This window comes from Odontesthes bonariensis, chromosome 10 (assembly GCF_027942865.1).
Source record: "Odontesthes bonariensis isolate fOdoBon6 chromosome 10, fOdoBon6.hap1, whole genome shotgun sequence".
NCBI lineage: Eukaryota > Metazoa > Chordata > Actinopteri > Atheriniformes > Atherinopsidae > Odontesthes > Odontesthes bonariensis.
This window is the reverse complement of record NC_134515.1, coordinates 21,203,194-21,222,302: the sequence shown is the minus strand read 5'-3', so window position 1 is coordinate 21,222,302 and position 19,109 is coordinate 21,203,194. Positions and strand designations below refer to the sequence as shown.

Below are 19,109 nucleotides of genomic sequence, written 5' to 3'. Positions count from 1 at the left end.
GACTAGGCACATCCCCTCCACCAAAAGAGGGGAAGGGCAGTGGCCTAAATTTGAATTTTCTCCTGAGGTAACCCGGAATAAGAGTGCATCAGCTACAGTTCTAAATAGACTTAGAAAGAAACATTTTGATGGTCCCATGTGCATTGATACTTTTGGGGTCCAACTTTACTTTTGTCCTGAGAGCAGCAGAGTTGCTTCTTAATAAACAACCTAAAAATAGCACCTTATAGGCTACCATACATAATCATAGATGCCATATAAAATAGCTGTGTGACCTTGCAGTACAGACAGCATACAAATAAAGAATCATTAGCAAATGCATTTAAATAGCTTGCAGATGTTGGTTGTAACACAAAATGCTAACTAAGATTTGGCCACCTTGCAGGGCAGGTCCTACGGGTCTTGGTTGTGCCAGAGGCCTGGGATGGGCTGAGTGGGATTCGTTCAGCCCGTCAATAGTACTGGGGACAGCAATTAATATTGTCAAACCAGCCTGGGAAGAGTTGCAGCATCAACAAAATGGAAAAGTGCTCAGTGACACTTTGCTTCTTCTGTTTTGCACATTTAGATTGGGTCTAAGCCAAGTGGGAAGAGCATGGTGGAGAGACAGATACGGATGATAAAGGAAAGAGAGAGGGAAAGACAAAGAGATGAAGGGGAGTGTGTTCTTTGAGACATCAAGTCCCAATAATCAATAGTTGACTGTTCTCAGCAGTTTTGCTGACTGATGGGGAATATGAAGCTCAACCACCCCCTGTCCCTTTCTTTGTGTTTGTCTCGCTTTTCCTCTTTTTTCTAAATGAATTTCTTGTTCATACTGAACATTTTACTTGTATTTTCTTCTTTACATTTCCCTCTCCCAACCCCTACATGCTCACTTCATCACCCTGGAAAATAAATAAATAAATAAATAAATAAATAAATAAATAAATAGCTGTACGCCTTTCACTTCAATTTGTTGGTGATAGAAAAATGGAGAAGCAGAAGAAGAAAACTGTTGCTGTTGTGACATATATTGGCTCTGCTTTGTCATTAGAAGCCATCACTCTAAACAGAAACGACGATTAGACAATGATCTAAAGCAAGACAGCTACTTAAAGGAGGGAAATGATGGAACCACTGGCGTAGCCAGAAAAAAGACATTGGGTGTGCACCAGCAAATTCTGGGTGTGCCAAATTTTTTTTTAACAGTGTTACCTACGGTGGCCGACACGTGCAAACGCATTGCAAACAGCAAAACAAATCCAACAGTAAGACGCTGCAAGAGAAAAATGCGGCAATCACAAAAACGACCGGAGCACACGCAACGCAAACGCCAAAACCCATGCAAGAGAGAAATGCACTGCAAACTTCAAAACCAATGCAAGAGAGAAACGCACTGCAAACTTCAAAACCCATGCAAGAGAGAAACGCACTGCAAACTACAAAACCCATGCAAGAGAGAAATGCACTGTAAACTTCAAAACACATGCAAGAGAGAAACGCACTGTAAACTTCAAAACCCATGCAAGAGAGAAATGCACTGCAGACTTCAAAACCCATGCAAGAGAGAAATGCATTGTAAACTTCAAAACACATGTAAGAGAGAAACGCTGCAAACTTCAAAACACATCCAAGAGAGAAAAACACAATGGAAGTTCGCCAGGCCACTAGGGGGTCTCGACCTGTGTGGGATAGGCCCTATCCGATAGGGGATCGACTATGAGTGATAAACCATAGTAACGAAGGGGAACAAAGTCAAAAGGTACGTTGTCCTTTATGTCTTTAGGCCACGTGTTTAAAAAAGACATAAAGGACAATGCATCTTTATACTTTCTTCTCCTTCATTACTCCTCCGATCTCCCATAGTCGATCCCCTTTCCCAAAGGTCGAGACCCAGTGGCCTGGCGAACTTCCGTTGTGTTTTGAGTGAACTTGCAGCATTACTCTCTTGCATGTGTTTTGAAGTTTGCAGTGCGTTTCTCTCTTGCAGTTGTTTTGCTGTTTGCGTCACCTGTGCTCCGGTCGTTTTTGTGATTGCCGCATTTTGTTCTTGTGCCGTTTTACTGTTGGATTTGTTTTGAAGTTTGCAAGGCGTTGGCACGAGTCGTTGGCAGTAGTTCACAGCAGGTCTAAATTTTCAGATGTGACGTGCTCTCAAATAAATCAAGAACAAAGTAATACAAAAAGCACATATGTGTTCTCAAAAAAACACCGCAAAAACATAACACAGACATTGCGTGCCCAATGAGATGAACATAGTGAAATATAACCCACTCATACGCATACTCATGCACTCTCACAGAGCCATAACGTATCCACATTATGCATGATCAACAAAGCTATTTAACCATCTGAACACAACTATTGGGTTTAGCAGCAGAGTAAAGGACACAACGATATTGCTGCTGACCTGTGCGCACTGCGCAGCTCTCAATTTAAAGGGGAAGACGGCGTGGCTTGGCGATTGAACACATTTATTATTTCATCGGAAGTAACGCTACGCCAGGTTGGCAGGTGCAGGTGTCGCAACACATTGCCTGACGGCAATTTTTTGGGTGTGCCAGCTGCTTCTTTGGGTGGCACCGGCACACCCTGGCACACCCTGGCACACCCATGGCTACGCCATTGGATGGAACAGTGAAGTGAGCTCAGCGTGACTGTTGCTGTAACAGGAATGACAACAAACCTCATCAGAACAACAACAAACACGGCTAATGCCAAGTGCTCGGAACTTATTTAATTTTTCTCAATAAGGTAAAGTCTTTACTTTGTTCGACGTGTTCTGTGAAATTTTAAGAGCTTGCCTGACTAAATATCAAACTGATGTTCAAGATAAAAGAAGGAATTATCACAAATCCTTGACTTGTCCCCACATGTTATGGTGCATTTCCTTTGGGAGAAATAAATATTTTTTAGGTTAAGACTGATCACATGAATATATCACCAGACAACTGTGCCCATCTAACCTTCATTCTTCTTTTTTTTTAATCTATTTCCCTGTCTTCCCTTTAACTTACCAAATAGCAATACTTGTCTAGTAACAGGTTCTCAGGATATTCTAAACATGCATAGCAAGCATACGTCCTCTCATAAAGAATAATAATCTGGAACCCAAAAGCCTGTCTCCTGATAGGCCAAATCTTAGCCTGCATTCTCTCTCTTAAGTGTTGGAGACACTGGTGCAACTAAAAGCTTTTTATAAAGGGGTTTTATATATATTCGACCTTAGGAGACTACTGTGTGTAAGTCTAGAGCAGCAGCCACTCAGACCAAATCATGGAAAAAATAGGACTATGTGGACTTTTAAATCGCTCTCTTTGTGCGAATCTTTTTAACCAAAGAAGTTCCTTTTTTCTGTGAAGGAACAATTGAACTTCACTCGCTTCAAAAGAGATGTGTGTGCTTGTTCGGGTACGGCCGCAACATCTCTGGACAGCAGAAATCTTATGAGCAGGAAAATGAGGCATGTGAGGGACAGAGGCTGCACAGTCTGATAAGAACATAAACACACTGCTATATTTTCATGTAGCAAACAGTTGATTGCTGCTGTATTAGGGATCTTTGAAGTCATATTGTTATCTGTGTGGTTTTTCAGTCGGATTTCAAAATACATCACAGCCCTGGATTTGCCCCTTTTGAGATAAAAATATCATTAAAAATCTTTTACTTATTGTTGACTCTGTTATCCTTGTGCTTGACCTGTTGACTGCGTTTGATAAAGCGGGCCATGGCATTCCGATTTGATGTCTTGAGTGGTGTTTTTTTCATCCAAGGCACTGCTCTAGATTGGTCTGACAGACAAATGCGTTTTCATTTGCATTATTGATTCTCAATCAGCCCTTTTGACCTGTGGTGTATCCCTGGGCTCCATACTGTGCCCATTTCTGCCTTAACACTACCAAGAACCTAGGTGTCATCTTCTTCATCCTTAATTTATATTTACATATCAAATTTCCTGTCAAAATAATTTTTTCTTAGCTTATACTGTAATTTGTTACATGTCGTAATGGACCAAGAACTACATTTTTTTTAAATTTATTTCTGCTTGTTATTTTCTCTTATTTTTGCTGTGACTCAGTTGATCATTGAGTTGTGTTTAAACTTTCATTTAAATAAAGAGACCTGATTTGACTAGACTTATGAAAATAAATATTATATATATCAAATAAATAAGACAATCAACCTTAACTTCCACTGATGCTTCCTCCAAAACGAAACCCTGTCAGACTAGAATAATTAAATTGCCTAAGTGCAAAGAAGAGACAGAAACATTCTTCCAATAAATAAATAAAATAAACTCATACAAATTTAATGTTCATCATATTTTATACTTGATTTCAATAATGCTCTTTCATTTGCGTCCCTTTGTTGCAGTCTCTTCTGAAATGGCTTACTGGCCACCTCCTGAAAAATGAGCAGCAATTATCTTAAATCCAAATGAGTGCATATTATCTTCTTTCTTTGATTTTTCAGTTCAGTTTCAGTAACACTTGCATTACACTTGAGAGTAAATTAGGCTATCGTATGGCTTGTGACATTGACCATAGTCCGATAAACTATATCATGGTTTTTAAATAAGCAAATTAATCCAAAATACACCTGAAATGTCCTAAAAAAAATGTGACACGTTTACTGCAATATGGAAAATTTGGTTTTACCGTTTGCTTATGGTTTCTTATTCTTATGGTTTTTCCCCTGTCACATCTTTAGAAAAATCAATACTTGATTGCATGAACTTGATAATACTAAGAATCACCTGATAAGAAATACAAAAATAAGACTGAAAAAATAAATAAAACACAAAGAAATTCGAATGAAATGTTAGCAATTCTTAGCTGATATGAGAAAAATGTATGTTTACTCATGAATTGCGGGACAATGTTGAAATGCTAAATTTGGGCTTGAAACATGCGATGCACCTATGTAGACTTCCTCTCTACTCTAAAACTGGTAGTCACATTGACGACTACAGAGGCGTAGCTGCCACAGGTAAAATGATATCAGCAGGTACAGAGCAGAGACCGAATGCCATTACAGGACAAACAGCCCTGGCAGCACGACATCCACTCTGCTTTGAAGTGCATTTGTCACATGAAACACAGTCATGCTCGACTTCAAAGAGGCCATTACAATAGCTCCGCGCCTTTCAACTTTGATAAGAACGCCTTTCTTTAACCGTCTGCTGTTGCCACCATTTTCAGCCAGCAAACCAGCTTTTTTCAGGACCAATGGAAGGACGAGCAGAGAAGGGCTGTTATCGTCAGGACCATAACAATACCACACTGACTCAAGCAGTGATCAAGGTAATAGTAATTAACAAGTAACAATGGTGAGCTGAGCCTTGTTCAGCCTAGGAAAAAATAAACATTCCAATACATACAAAGTTCCACGGATTTAAGGCGAATATACAAACGCACCACACAAAGATAAGCTTTCCATCCTTTGCGAGCAACTCTTTACTTTAAACACTTTTTGATTGCTCTTTTTATTCCTTCTTTAATGGTGGAATTGCAATAAAATTAACTGAAGCAACTCCAATAAACAACTGTTCCTCCCCAAAGTTTAATTTTCTGTCAGACTCAAAGGGAAGACTGCACTCACCTCAATTATCTAGAGCTGACAAGAGAGGGACAATTGAGACATCAATCAATCAAGTACTCTTTCCAAATGCAATTACTCATATATACACCAATTCTGTCACTTGCTCTGCCTCTCTCAAAACATATTAAGTTAAGGTAAACACTACATTCAAAACCTGCATGACCTTTCCCAAGGAAAACTTTTTTTTTTTTTACATGATATGAACATGAATGCAACTGTGTTACCATTATTAGTTTTTTTAAATCTTCATTGTTACAAAGTGAGGTGTCGACGTGGAGATGAAGGACCCGAATGCAGATATTAAATGAAAATTTGATTTATTCAAAAGAAACTACAACAAAAACTGCGGCAAAGCCAGAATTAAAAAACCTAAACCGCCAAGACAAAAACCCCAAGAACAGACAAAAAAAAAAAACCTAACTACGACTATGATAAATAACTTGACTTGGATTATGACAAAAACCTGAAAAAAAACATAAATACTATGGAGGGTGATTGGTGATTGAGTGCAGCTGATGACAATGAACACAGGTGAAGGGAGTGGAGCTGACGACTGGACAGAAAAGAGACTGATGAAAGTGAGGAAAAAGCAAGACAAAAAGACAAACGTGACAAAACCTCAGATGCAGATCGTCACATTCATGTAGTTTTGCTACTGCAACACGTCAAAGTTTCTGCTTTGAATAGGGGTCTGAATGGTTTATCAAAATCCATCTCCAGTTATGTTAATGCACAAAAATCCCAAACATTCTGTCTTAAGGCCTTTTAAATACCAGCCACATCCACAAGCAAACACACACATTTACAGGTGCATTCTTTTACAGCACCAGAGGCTGCTGTCTCACAGCAGGTGGCGGTGAGCGATAAAGAGGGGATCGACGCAGAGACGAGGAGATAAAACCATGATGACAGGCAGGGGAGAGGGCCTGTACGGAAATTGAATCACTGGAGCACCACATATACTTTAGCAAGAAGCAGAGAGATGAGCAAAGGTGTTGCAGAAGGGGAAGAGACAGACAAAGGAGAGAAGGATACCCACAAAAGGCTAAGGAATGCACGCCAGGCCAGACAGATGTGCACTCTAGGAAGAAGAGCAGAGAGAAACTGGAGCAAGATGGAAAAAACGCTCATCCATCCATTACATGTTTGCAACTAACAATTCATCACGAGGCTAACAGTTGATACTGAAATTGAGAAAAGTGGAGACGAAGTGCTCCTGATAGCAGAGGATAAGGGTTACATTCTCCATGGATGTTAACATGAACATTTTTTCTATCATATACACTCTTCAAATCTCTTTGCTCCAACATTTAGTCTGCCTTTGTGACAGCTCAAGTGTGTCACCCATGTGACCAGAATTTCCTCTGCTCCTCACATAAACCCCATAACTTTTACTCCATGCACAGACTTGCATGAACTCACACAAGTGCACAAAACCCTCTGAGATGTACAATTATCAGGCAACCAGCATCCGGGCAAGAGCTTCAGAGAAGCCATTAGCTAACTGAATTCTCCCATTTCCAGGGGTTCAACGCATTCTCAACAAAATGGCCCACAGACAGAAAAGGCAATACATGTCAGAAAAAAAAACACCAGGTTACTTAGGCAGTTGCATAAAGCTATCAAGACAACACTCCCTGAAATCAAAAAGGAGCATCAACCCTGCTTTGGAAAACATGTTATAGCTACTGGTTAAATTACAACAGCAATTTTCACTATTATAAAAAAGACTGCATAGAATAATAATGATTTTGCATCAGAACAATGCCTTTTTTAAGTGCAAGAGTTCTATTTGTGAAATGCCAAATGACTCAGAGTAGGCTGAAATCTTTTCTATGTACTTAGTGAAGATTATTGTGCATGTGGACAAGCCAGTATGACAACGTATTCCGTGAAATTGTAACATCCAAAAAAGGACAAGGTGTATAAGAAAAAGAACACATAGCTTAAGCAAAGAAACGTTTTGTCGCCCCTTTCGTCCCCTCACTTCTTTTCAGTTTGAATCTTCGGACCAGACTCTCAGAGAGAAATCCAATTTCTGTTAGCAGCGCCATGTTGTCTTGATGGGATCTATCACCCGAAGCTATAGAGCTGCAGCCACAGAGGCAGAGCACTGTGGACACCTGTTAAAATACTGACAAATTTACACGCACACGTAAATCCACGGACAGGCAGAGTTGCCATGGGATGAATGGATTCTCCAAGTTTACTTGTTCATGTGTAGTTACATAAAGATACAAACAATGAATCACAGTAAGCCATTGAAAGGTATAAATAAAACTATGTTGCACCTCCATTTATATATAAAAAAGTTTTAAAAGAAAAACAAAAAACACATCCTGGATTTAACCAATGTAAGAACCTTCCATTGAAAAACTAGTGGCCAACATGTTTCAGCTGTCCATTAGTTATATAAGCCTGAATAATGCCACGAATAGCTTCTAGTTCCTGGATGTACTAAAACTGAGTTAACAACCATTCATCTCATTATTAAAACCAAGAGTAATAGTGAAGAGCAATCATCTTTGAGGGAAAAAAGGCATCAGAGGAAACGTATGAATGTTGGTGGTGAGCGATCACTTAAACTTTGCGTGAAATAAAATCAAAATGAAGCAACAAAAGAACTAAAAGCAATGATATATGGTGAAAGTTAGCGCAATTGCACACTCACAATGCAAAAAGAATTCAAGATAATGGGACCAAATAGCTGTGTAGTTTTAAGAAAAATGGTTATCAGTGAAACTTGTCAAAAAAGGCTTTGATTGGAAATGAGAAAGAAAACTGGAACTAAATGTTGTAACATTTGCAAACAAAATGTTCTTCTATAAATAATATCCAACAGTTGGTTTTAGACCATAAAACCATCAGATTTACGGCCTAAAACTGAAAGTTTGCAAGTAAGTGCTTCCACTTTAGAGGAAACTTCTGTCACATGGCTCATTTTGAAAATGGTCTTTAAAGTAATGGATTGTAAAATTTGCTTGAAACCTTCAATTTAAACGTAAAATTTTAGCATACAGATATGAAAAACTTTTGACTGAACGCTGCCATGAAACAATAATAAAATTATGAAAAAAAAATTGAAAATGTACGTATGTCTACCCTAATTAAACATGCACAGATCAGTCAGTATTTTGGACATTTTCCTTCAACAAACCTGAAAAAGAAATGACGAGAAAGCAAATATTCCAAAATCTGCTTCCTCGATTAAATCCAACATTCTAATTTCTGTCTATGCATAAAATGAATGCTGTAATGCGTAAGCATTAAGTGCTTACAGGTTATTAAGCATGTTAGTAAATGTCCACGACAGACTACTCTTTCTACAGTCTATCCTGTCTCCTTGCATTTTAAAGACGAAAAAGAAACCCTTTGAAATACCTAGACATGCCAGCAATATTGAACAAACACAAAAGCACCATTCATGTCACTTTTTGTTGAAAGGTATCTCCTGGATACTTTTCTTTTAGTCTGAAGCTCAGTGAAGAAGGTATAGACTCCTACAGATCGCAGTCTCTCTGCGTCTGTCACCTTACCCTGCTCCTCCACCCATTACCCTCCCACATACATACACCAGATACAAAATGTGTCTGTTTTCACTGTGAAAATGTCTGTTTCTTTTACATGTTAAGTAGAGTAAGCAGAGTGGTCTGAAATATGACACTTTACAAATTGATCAGCACAGTGTCTTACATTCATAATTTCACACCCTTCTGGGAGTAAATCAACACGAACAGCAGAAAATATACTATAATTGAATGGATTCAAATCGTCAAATCATGTTTATTTCTTTGTACTTTGGAGCTGTTTTGTTTTTCTTCCTTTTTGTTGTTGCTCTAACAATGTTCAGATTAAGTGTCATGGATGAGGATTCAATACCTTCATAGCTTGGGCTTTCTTGTGAAACATCTCTTCCATGTTTTCTGCTAGTCTCTTCACTAGCCGCAGCCCATCAATCTCCTCCACCCGCACCGCCCGCTCGAACTCCTTGTATTTCTGAAAGACAGATACATTTGCGTTATAAGGTTACAATTGCTGCAACATTACTCCCACAGTTGCATAACACAAATGACATATTTTCATGCCACTAAACTGTCGGCATGTTCGGAAAAAATGAGCATGCTGCAGCACACACGCACATGCCTCAGTGTGAACTCATCATCAGTATTCTATCTATAGTGGTGTCACTCACATAATCCCACATTCTGTGCGTTGAAGTTTAATGTCTTTGTAGCATACACTATCACTATTTAAACAGATTGATATTCAGGCAGTCTGGATGCCAGGTGAACACCTCAGACACTTTGTCCCGTTCTTTGAGCCCTTCCAATGAAACTTTTGCAGAGCCCACCCCTGTCTTGCTGTGGGACACTGTGCTGCTACAGTAGTGGGGAGTGCTGTTACCATGTGTAACTGGTTTGAAAAAAAAAATCGTCAAATGTTGATACAGTATAACATTCATGTGAATGCTAGGATGTGGGCTTTTCCAGCGGAACTTTTCGTTGTAACAAAATGAGCAATGCTCATGTTGCTCACTTTATCTATCAATAGTTTTAGCATTGTGGCTGATCAGTGTATACACAAAGAAGCCTGGAGCAGCAGTGAAATACACCAACACCACTGTTTTACCAGAGTTTACATAGGGAGGATTATGTTGTGAGTACCAGAGTGTTAGGATTACAATATCAATTATTCCCGAAGTAGAATATAACTTAGGACGAGTCAGTTCTACAAACTAATCTGCATATATAAGCAAAACCAGTCAGCTCAACCAAGAATTATCAGCCAGCTTCAAGTTTTATCAAACATACAATAGGCACTGAAGACACATGACTGGCCTCAGTATCAGCACTACACAAAATCACATTATTCTGCCATAAACCTATACTGGGGTGCTCAGCTAAGCCAGTGCCTTAACCGGGAACAGCGACTTTAAGTCTTGCTAATTCCACACCCATACATGCCACACACACACAGCTGATCTAAGTGAGGGGGTAAATGTAGAGAAAAAAGAACAAGGAAAAGAAAACCATTTTTCAAATCTGTGCAGAGCTGCAGAAGGCTGTGTTTCACTCTTGGGGGATTTAACAGAAGATTACCGTCATATCAAACAGCATGCCCTCACTAATGTTATGCCAGCCTAGTTAGATGTGTGCTCTTAGCTACTCCTGAACAGCAACACACACGAGGAGCAGGATGAGGGGAAGGGAGATCACAGTAGGAGGAGTGGAACGGGAAAGGCATCACACACTCAGGCGACAGCTTTTGGATTTAGGCAATCATCTGAAAAACTGCAGGACATCACAAAATAGAGAGGAGCCTTTGCTTCATACCAAAACTTTTGATAAGGGTGAATTTCTTTGCTGTAGCCGAATGTAACTAGTGAGAGAAGGGGAACTGAGAAAAAATGTTCTTTGATTTCAGTGGGCAACACTTGGGAAAAGTCAGTGTAACTCAAAACTGAATTCCCCGGTGACAACAATTCAGGAAAAAAAGACAAAGGAAAGCAAAGGATAACATGTTATCATCAGAGTTTTGGGTACATTTCTTGTTATTTTGCTCATTCTTGTTTCCTGTTCATTTTTTTGTATGATAGGTGATGGGCCATACCTGCATTTTTGTTGGGCAAGTAGGTTCAGCCATATAGACGAACAGATTTGTTAGAGAAATGCATGTAAAAGTGAAAGAAAAGAAATGAAGCAAGAGAAGAGAAGATGTGATAGGGAGAGTAAAGACTGAGTGGTCGCAACAAATGGAACAACAGGTAGTGACAGCAATCAGGAGAAGACAAGGCATGCTAAGGGTTAAAAGTAAAGGTGGGAATGAACATGAACAGAAAGAGTGCAGACGGAGGTGAGAGGGTGGGTGAAATTTCCATCTACAGTACTGCAGGAGGAATGTATAGCGGGATCAGGATAAAACCACTACATTTTCATTTAGTTGAATATTTTTCAATTGACATAGAGCTTTCCCTGCACAAGGTAATAGATTAAGTTCAAATCCACTGATTATCTCATTCATCATTTAAAGCAACCGGGTATCGAGAGTGCAAGGGACAACGCCTGAAGGTACAATACTCCTGTGAAGGTAGAACGTCCATGTAAGAAATTAAATAAATTTGAAACGAAGTTGTATGATATGGAAATTTGTATTTTGGTACTTTTTGGGGATATGAGTGTTCACCTTCCCCTTTAATGGAAGCTGGGAGGCGAACCACCTGCTCAGAATAAGTCTTATTTTTCACTGGTGGTGGTTCAGGATGTCAGGTACGGTTTCATCTTTATCTCCACATCACAACATCAAAACTCTTCACAGCTAAAATCTTTACGAGATGTGTCTTTAAAATGCTGTTTAGACTACCCATTTGACTTTCATGCTATAGACAAACAATTACGAGTATCACAATTCTCTTCAAAAGACCCAAATATTTGGCATAAAGTAAAGCTTGCATAAGAAAGAAGTAAAGAAAGAAAGGGTTAATGTGTTATATTGATTTAAGGCATAACAACTAGAGCGATCACAAGATTTAGACTTTCTCACACAAATTAAACCCCTCTATCAAACAGCTCTGCAAATTAATTGCAGCTTCAGATAACATGGTGTGTGGCCAATCAAACTGACTAGCTGATGACTCAGATGCCAGATCATGGCGACCGTAACGGTGGGAAAATCGGAATGTTAATCCCACTGGCTGACTGACAACTGCTATATGACAGAGGGACAGGAAATCCAGGTTTTAAACCAATCCTGCTTCCTGGCTGACTGTGGTGGGCTCTTAAAGCTGACAGTTTAGCTGCAGCTCAAGTCTGAACTGGCTTGACAGGTTTCTTTGCCAATTTTCTTTGTGCATTTTGCCTTTACTGTCTCCCCAGACCGTCTTCTTCTGCCTATTTTGTGGATGTCCTGCTTTCCACCTTCATCTCTCATGCTCTCTACTACTCCCACTTCCCTTGCTAATTTTCAATAGGAACAGACTGATTTCATAGACACAAAGACACCTTATTTTTTAAAGGCGTGCCCTCCAGTTATTTTTCACTGAAATCAATAAACATTTGTCCACAGCTCAATTAAATTTTTCTCCATGAGACTGGCCTAGAACTAGTATTTCACAGACATAAGAACAGGACAAAGAGTCCCATGGCCTGACTGGAAGCGCTTTTTGTTTGTGATCATGTTTGTGTGGTCAGTGAGAAACTAACAGGGTACGGCTGACCACAAGCTGTCAGCAGAGCTATGTTCAGTCAGGCTGACCAGAGCAGACCAGGCCCAATTAGCCTAAAGCTATCCTGCTCCTATCACATCATCATCACAGGAGAGCCAACTGACATACATCCAGGACCGCCATTTTCTAGGAAACGGGCAAAGAATCCACTGCGAGCTTTAGCGATAGAAGCATTTCAGCAGTTCACTGAATGAGAAGACAACTGAAGAATGAAATACAGGCTTCTGTGATGACAAGAATCTGCCATGCGTATGTGTTTTTTTGACATACAGAGAGATGTCACTACGGCCTAAGGGTTTCTGCTTATAGTGATATCAGTTGACTTAAAACACATGAGGTCCAACCAGACTTATTTTTGGATTTAATAAAGCTAGTTTAGTCTATTAGACGCTATGCTTATCTTCTGCTGAAAATTGCATGTTATGGCCTAACATAAACCAATAACGTTTTCTTTCAATTTTCACCAACGACTGACTAAACTGGCAAAATTTTGTTAAAAAGTAAAAGTGTTTTGAGTTAAACCCATATTTTACCAGCATTGGTCACAGGGATAATAGTAATGGAACAGTACAGTTACCTCTCACTAATGTGTCATTTCAAACAATGCACTTTTATTAAAATACCACCTTCTGTACAGACTTGCACAATGAACCAGTTGGTGTTTCTATTTCAGCAGCAGTTGTTTGGCAGTAGCAGTAATATTGGGTTTAGCAAGGGAAGCTGAAATGTATCGCATACCACATTTCATAAATGTAGCAAGTCTTTACGATAAAACATGTGATCTGAGTAATAAGGGCCTGTGGCCCAGTAGAACTTTCTGTCTAGCAACCCACCTGATTGGCTGTTTTTTTTTTTTTTCGTTTTTTTTACCAGCATTGGCTGTATAACCTAAAGTAATCTAATTGTGAAGTAACTTGAGATCTTCACCTATGCAGCTTCACCTTCGAGCTGAGGCTGCAGTTTCCTAAGCCATGCAAAATATCTACACTTCCTTTTTGTACTATGGGTAAGTCTTGATATATGCCACCATCACACCAAACATTAGGTTCCTGTGCATGTGCACTACAGCAGTAATTTCTTAAATTTTTCAGCAGTTTTTTTTACTCTGCCCCATATTCATCTATCATTCTTGTTTGTTTCAACATTGTACTTTCCTGGTTAGCTGCAAAGATATGTTCCTGCCAGCTGTGTACCTAAATGACTGGTTCAAAGAAGTCATAAGAGCCTACCTCTTGCAGTTACTAAGTTAATGATTTTGACATATCTATCACCATTATTTATGCGGCAACTACAACAAAGTAAAGGTAGATGAACTTTAACGTGGTATTTGATGCTGAGTGGACTGAAAAAACACAGCACAGTCCAGTAATTGTTTAGAGAGCTATGTTTTGTTTTTCTCGACTCGCTCAACTCGAAATATAATTGTGGATTTTCCATTAAAGCGCAAAGTCACCCTTGATTTTATTAGGTTTGCATCAGTGTGGAAAAAATTGTTTTTAATATATGGCTATTTTGACACATGCAGCCCAATTTACACGTTTCAAGATAAATGGAGTTCCTATTGCAACTTAAACTGAGATTTATTTGTAAAGCAACATAAGAAGCAAACAGGTAACCACGCAAATGAAGAGGTTAATTAGGGTCATGAATTATGAACAAGTCAACGTGGAAAACCAGGGAGCAAAAATATTGTGGATCACTGTAAAACAATCAGAATGTTTAAAAAAAAAAAAAAAAAAAAAAAAAGACAGGAGTGGTTTGCTTATTAATAAATTGTTATAGCAGTTAAAATGTTTAAAACTGATTAATCAGCTTCCACAAAAGTAATAGGAAGAAAGAAAAAAAATAAGAAATCTCATAATCCAAAGCATGCCACTTTAATGTCTCCAACATGGCTGTGATCCAGTTATGGTTTCATTTATTTAAATTTCACTGTCACAGCCAGCAAAGGGATGCAGATGCAGCTCGTCTATGGGAGAACATAACAATAGAAGGCAAAGCTTTCACTAATCACTGAATGAAATGTCAGGCAATCTCAGCAACAAATTCCAAATGATATTAAACTAGAAAGTTTTGTTTGGCTTCATTTGTAATTGTCCAGTTAGTTCTGAACCCCTAAATGTTGAAAGGGAAACAAAAGTTGACAGCAGAGTTCACTGTTGAGCATAGTACATGAAATCTTGAGGCTTCCTTGAGATTCTCTAAGTCAAAATAGATTTCTACCCTGGGACTAAACCTCAACCACAACAAATGCAATTCTCTCCTAATAAATTCGATATTAGGCTATCTCATATGTCCTCTGAAATGAATGTAGAAATCTGGCCCAGGCAGTGGTGACATGTGTTATACGTTCAGGTGAGGCAGTCCCTATCCTTTCATTTGCTCTCATCTGTTTGCTGTGCCATATCACATGACTGGGCTGATGCTGGTAAGCTTGCTCCTACTCTCTGTGTTCTGGCTTTGAGACAAAGGAGACTGGCACATACAGAGCTCAATTATTAACAGAATTAGTATACAGGAGATTAAAAAGATTCACACATCATCATACATATCACACCAAATAATTTTCCTGAGGTTAGCAGAGCAAGTATAGAGTATGTGTACAACTACTGTTTCATCAGTATTCTGCTTGTTGGTCATTCTATATGATTGTGGCTTTTGCACGACATAATGCCATATGTGTCTATATATGAAATTTCCTTAGGAAAACCATTTCTGAGCCCCAGCCCCCCCAAATCCCAGCTCATTTAATGCACCAGCAGAGCCACCTTTGCCTTGGTCACTTCACTCTGTCTCACAGCTGTTTGAATCTTTCCTATTCTCTTTCTGTTCTCGACACACAAAGACTCGCACAGAAATCAATATTCATGTAGTCCAAATAGTCCAAGCAAAAAGACATGAACAAAACATCTGCGTCTTATTGAATACAGAATTCTGTCAAGTGTATAAAGAATAATAATAGCTCTTAATTAAAAAAAATATGAAACACATAACCTAATTATGAATTACAACAGGCCAAAAAAATAAAAAAATAAAGGATTATTGATTTTTTTTTTCCAAGATGTGTTTCCTGTCCCTCTGGTTTAACTAATGAAAGTGTCAATTTACATAAGAAAGGGAGACGCAGAATATGTAATCTGGGGCCAATCACGCATCATACACTGGATCTTAGGTCGAAACTATAATTTCCCATTCAATCTCTGTTATTTGGTTTTCATTCACAAAAAGAAGACTTGGTTGTTTTGTTTGCATGCTTTTCTGACTCCAAGTGCGTGAGTTTAGTTTGATGAACAGAAGCCTCAGAGTGGCCTCTCATTGCACGCGTGTTTGTGTGCTTCAGAAACATCACAACACCCCAAATAAGTCCACTTCACAAACTCTCAGATGCAAGCAAAAATCTGGATATAAAATAAGAAAGTTGGGTTAAAAAGATAATCATTTAATACAAGGATATTGATGCTAGAAATGCAAAGAGGTAAGAAATAAAGCAAGTAGGCAGGAAGAAAGTACAAGAGCTCTGTTAACTTCCTTTCAAACGCTACTTTGCTACAGGTTTTTTTTTTTTCTATTGTTGTTTGAGAACAACAAAGAATATCCTCCATAAAAGTCGATATAAAATATCAGAAGCTGCCATTATGTTCTGAAATCCTGTTTTTTGTCAAGGTATGCTGCTGAACTTCACGATGTTAAACTTGTTATGTTAAGTCAAATATGTTATAAACTGATACAGGAGGCTCTAAGTTTACTTTAAATAAGTGCCACCTAGACAGGCTACAACATCCACATACTGTGTACAGTTTTGTTGACCTCCAACAAGCAGATTTTGTTCCTCATAAAACATTTGCAAGGTTTTTGGACAGCTGAGGCTCAGGAACCAGAGTGTTTGTCTGACAGTCAGAGGGTCGGTGGTTTGGGCTTCCCTCGTCCACGTGTTGAATACCATGAACACCTTGTTGCTCTCAATGTGCATGTATGTTAGAGGTTAGAGAATGAATTGATGTGTGAATAGGTGAATGTAGTTTGTAATGTAAAACACTTTGAGTGTTTAACAAAAGTAGAAAATACACTAATTTACCATTTTCTACAATATTTCAAAACCTGCATTATTTTACACTCTTGTTTACCAGCCTCATTGCTGTGTTATATCATCAATAACAAATAAAATACAAAGTGCAGGCACCCCTCTTTTCTCTTTAGTAAATACTATACACCTCAGGACAGGAATTCATGGCTGAAAATGATTTTTCCCTGTATACAAAATCTGCTTCCAGTTGCTTGTATGTGTTCTTTAATTCAGATTGCATCTTTGGGGAAATGAGTATTCTCCCAAAACATGTTGAGGAGAGTCAATGTTTTGCAGCTTAACCATTTAAATGTAAAGGGGCACAGATTCCCTAAAGCCATGTTTGTAATTACAGCGAACACAGTTCAGGCAGAAGGAAGAGACAGGGGGTGGAAAGACAAGTAGACCTGAGGTGAGGGGAGAAAAAGAGAAAAGGTAGGACCCCAGGGTGTCACGTGGTTTAAGTTAATTCGGTTTCCTGCCATAGTGTCACTGGGTCACTACAGAGAATGTCTGTGTGTAGAAATCAGGGTAGAAGAGAGGCTGCATGAATCCTGAGCTTTGACTGATTCTGTATTCTGCCTCCTGCGAGAAAATTAGCTTGTATCACATTCGGAATCTCCCAGGAACTCTAAATAGTTGGCTCTACTTCCTACTCCATATAGGGTATGTATGTACATATATATATATATATATATATCCCCTGATCTAGGCAGAGAATATGTGGAACAATTCATTTCATGCTTGAAACTAAGACATACAGAAGAACAAGACATCTTTTAAAAAGTCAGTAATCAAAGATGCTTCTTACCTCACTGACCACACCTTATCTCTGACTCATTCACTACAATGCAATCATTCAACATAGGTGAATAAAGAATTAATCTTCATGTCTCAAAGTTCGATCAATGCACCGTGGGTGAATTGGGAGGACTGCGAGAACACATGCATGCACATACTAGAGATGCTCGAATCTTTTGGGTGATCCGGGCTGATCGGATCATTTCGAGGAGGGGATCCGAGTTATACGGATCACTTGAATCACTTGAGTCACGTATTAAAAAAAAAAAAAAAACCTTTCTGCCGTTTAGTGGCTATGCGCCTCGCCTTTTTTTTTTTTGTCCCATTTATCAATTCATTTTGATAAATCAAAGAGCAGCCTACGGCTACAAGTTCATTCATTTATTTTTGTCAAGTAATAATTCAATGCCATTTTATCTGAAAGCCAGACACAACAGCTAGTGTGTGCATTTACACAGCGACAAATGTGGTAGCATTAGGTGAGGCAATGCTGAGTTTAGACCTACAAGTAAACAACATGGAATGATCTTGCCCTCCCTATATCACTAAATGATTCTTTTTCAACGGCTGTACAAGATGCATGAAGCCACGCTAACCGAGCCTGTAGCGAGCTACAGAGGCTTCAGCAGTCAGATGGGTTGACGAGTCGACAATCCTTGCTGCCGGCAGAATCGAAACTTAAAAAGATCCGAGTTGGCATGGATCCGCTACTTGCCCGTCTGACCGCTGAATCGCGGGCTCTGGGTGACTCAGCGGGTCAGACGGGCAAGTAGCGGATCCGTGCCAACTCGGATCATTTTAAGTTTCGATTCTGCCGCGTGACTCGTCTGGCCGTGAGTCACCTAGAGCCGGCATGATTCGCCAGACTCAGGCACCCGCTTCCACACAGAAACAACTCAATATACGATCTGACCGAGCAAGGATCCGTCATGAAGTGGCGCTGGCTTAACTAGAGAAAAAAATGCAACGCTACGAAGTTGGAACATAAGTGGTGGTGTGGCTCATTTATACAACTAAGAGTTGCGAGCGAGCAGAGAGATAGAGCCGAGCGCGAGCAGAGTGAGCCGTTCGAGCAGTTACGAGTCAGTGGGGATTCGTCCCGTCCGGACGGATCGCAAGTCCGGACGGATCAGTAGGGGGCATGGCTCACTTAACCGGCTCGTGACAAACGGGGCGGGAGTTAGGTTTCGTTTCACTCAGTGTGTCTGTGACTGTGTTCGTGACTGAACACCATGCTTGAGAAAGACCGTAGCCTAGTAGGCAACTAAAGAGGGAACACACACACATATATATATATATATTCCGGTTTAATCTTTTTTTTTATTTTTTTTTTAAGGCGGATCAAATGCATGCCACCATCCGGTCTGCCCGGGTGACGTATTTATCCGGGTTGAAAACCGGATAACCCGGATTTTGTTACAGCTCTAGCACATACAGCTT

General features: G+C 39.4%; 1 protein-coding gene across 2 annotated transcripts in view; it reads right to left on the bottom strand.

Annotated features, from left to right (window-relative positions):
- The window catches only part of cacna2d3a (calcium channel, voltage-dependent, alpha 2/delta subunit 3a), a 126,463-nt gene that overhangs the window by 90,424 nt on the left and 16,930 nt on the right, over positions 1-19,109 (bottom strand). For both annotated transcript variants that reach the window (XM_075476855.1, XM_075476856.1), the window contains exon 3: positions 9,463-9,579. In XM_075476855.1, coding sequence (XP_075332970.1) covers positions 9,463-9,579 — 117 coding nt within the window. The remainder of the gene's footprint in view (positions 1-9,462; positions 9,580-19,109) is intronic.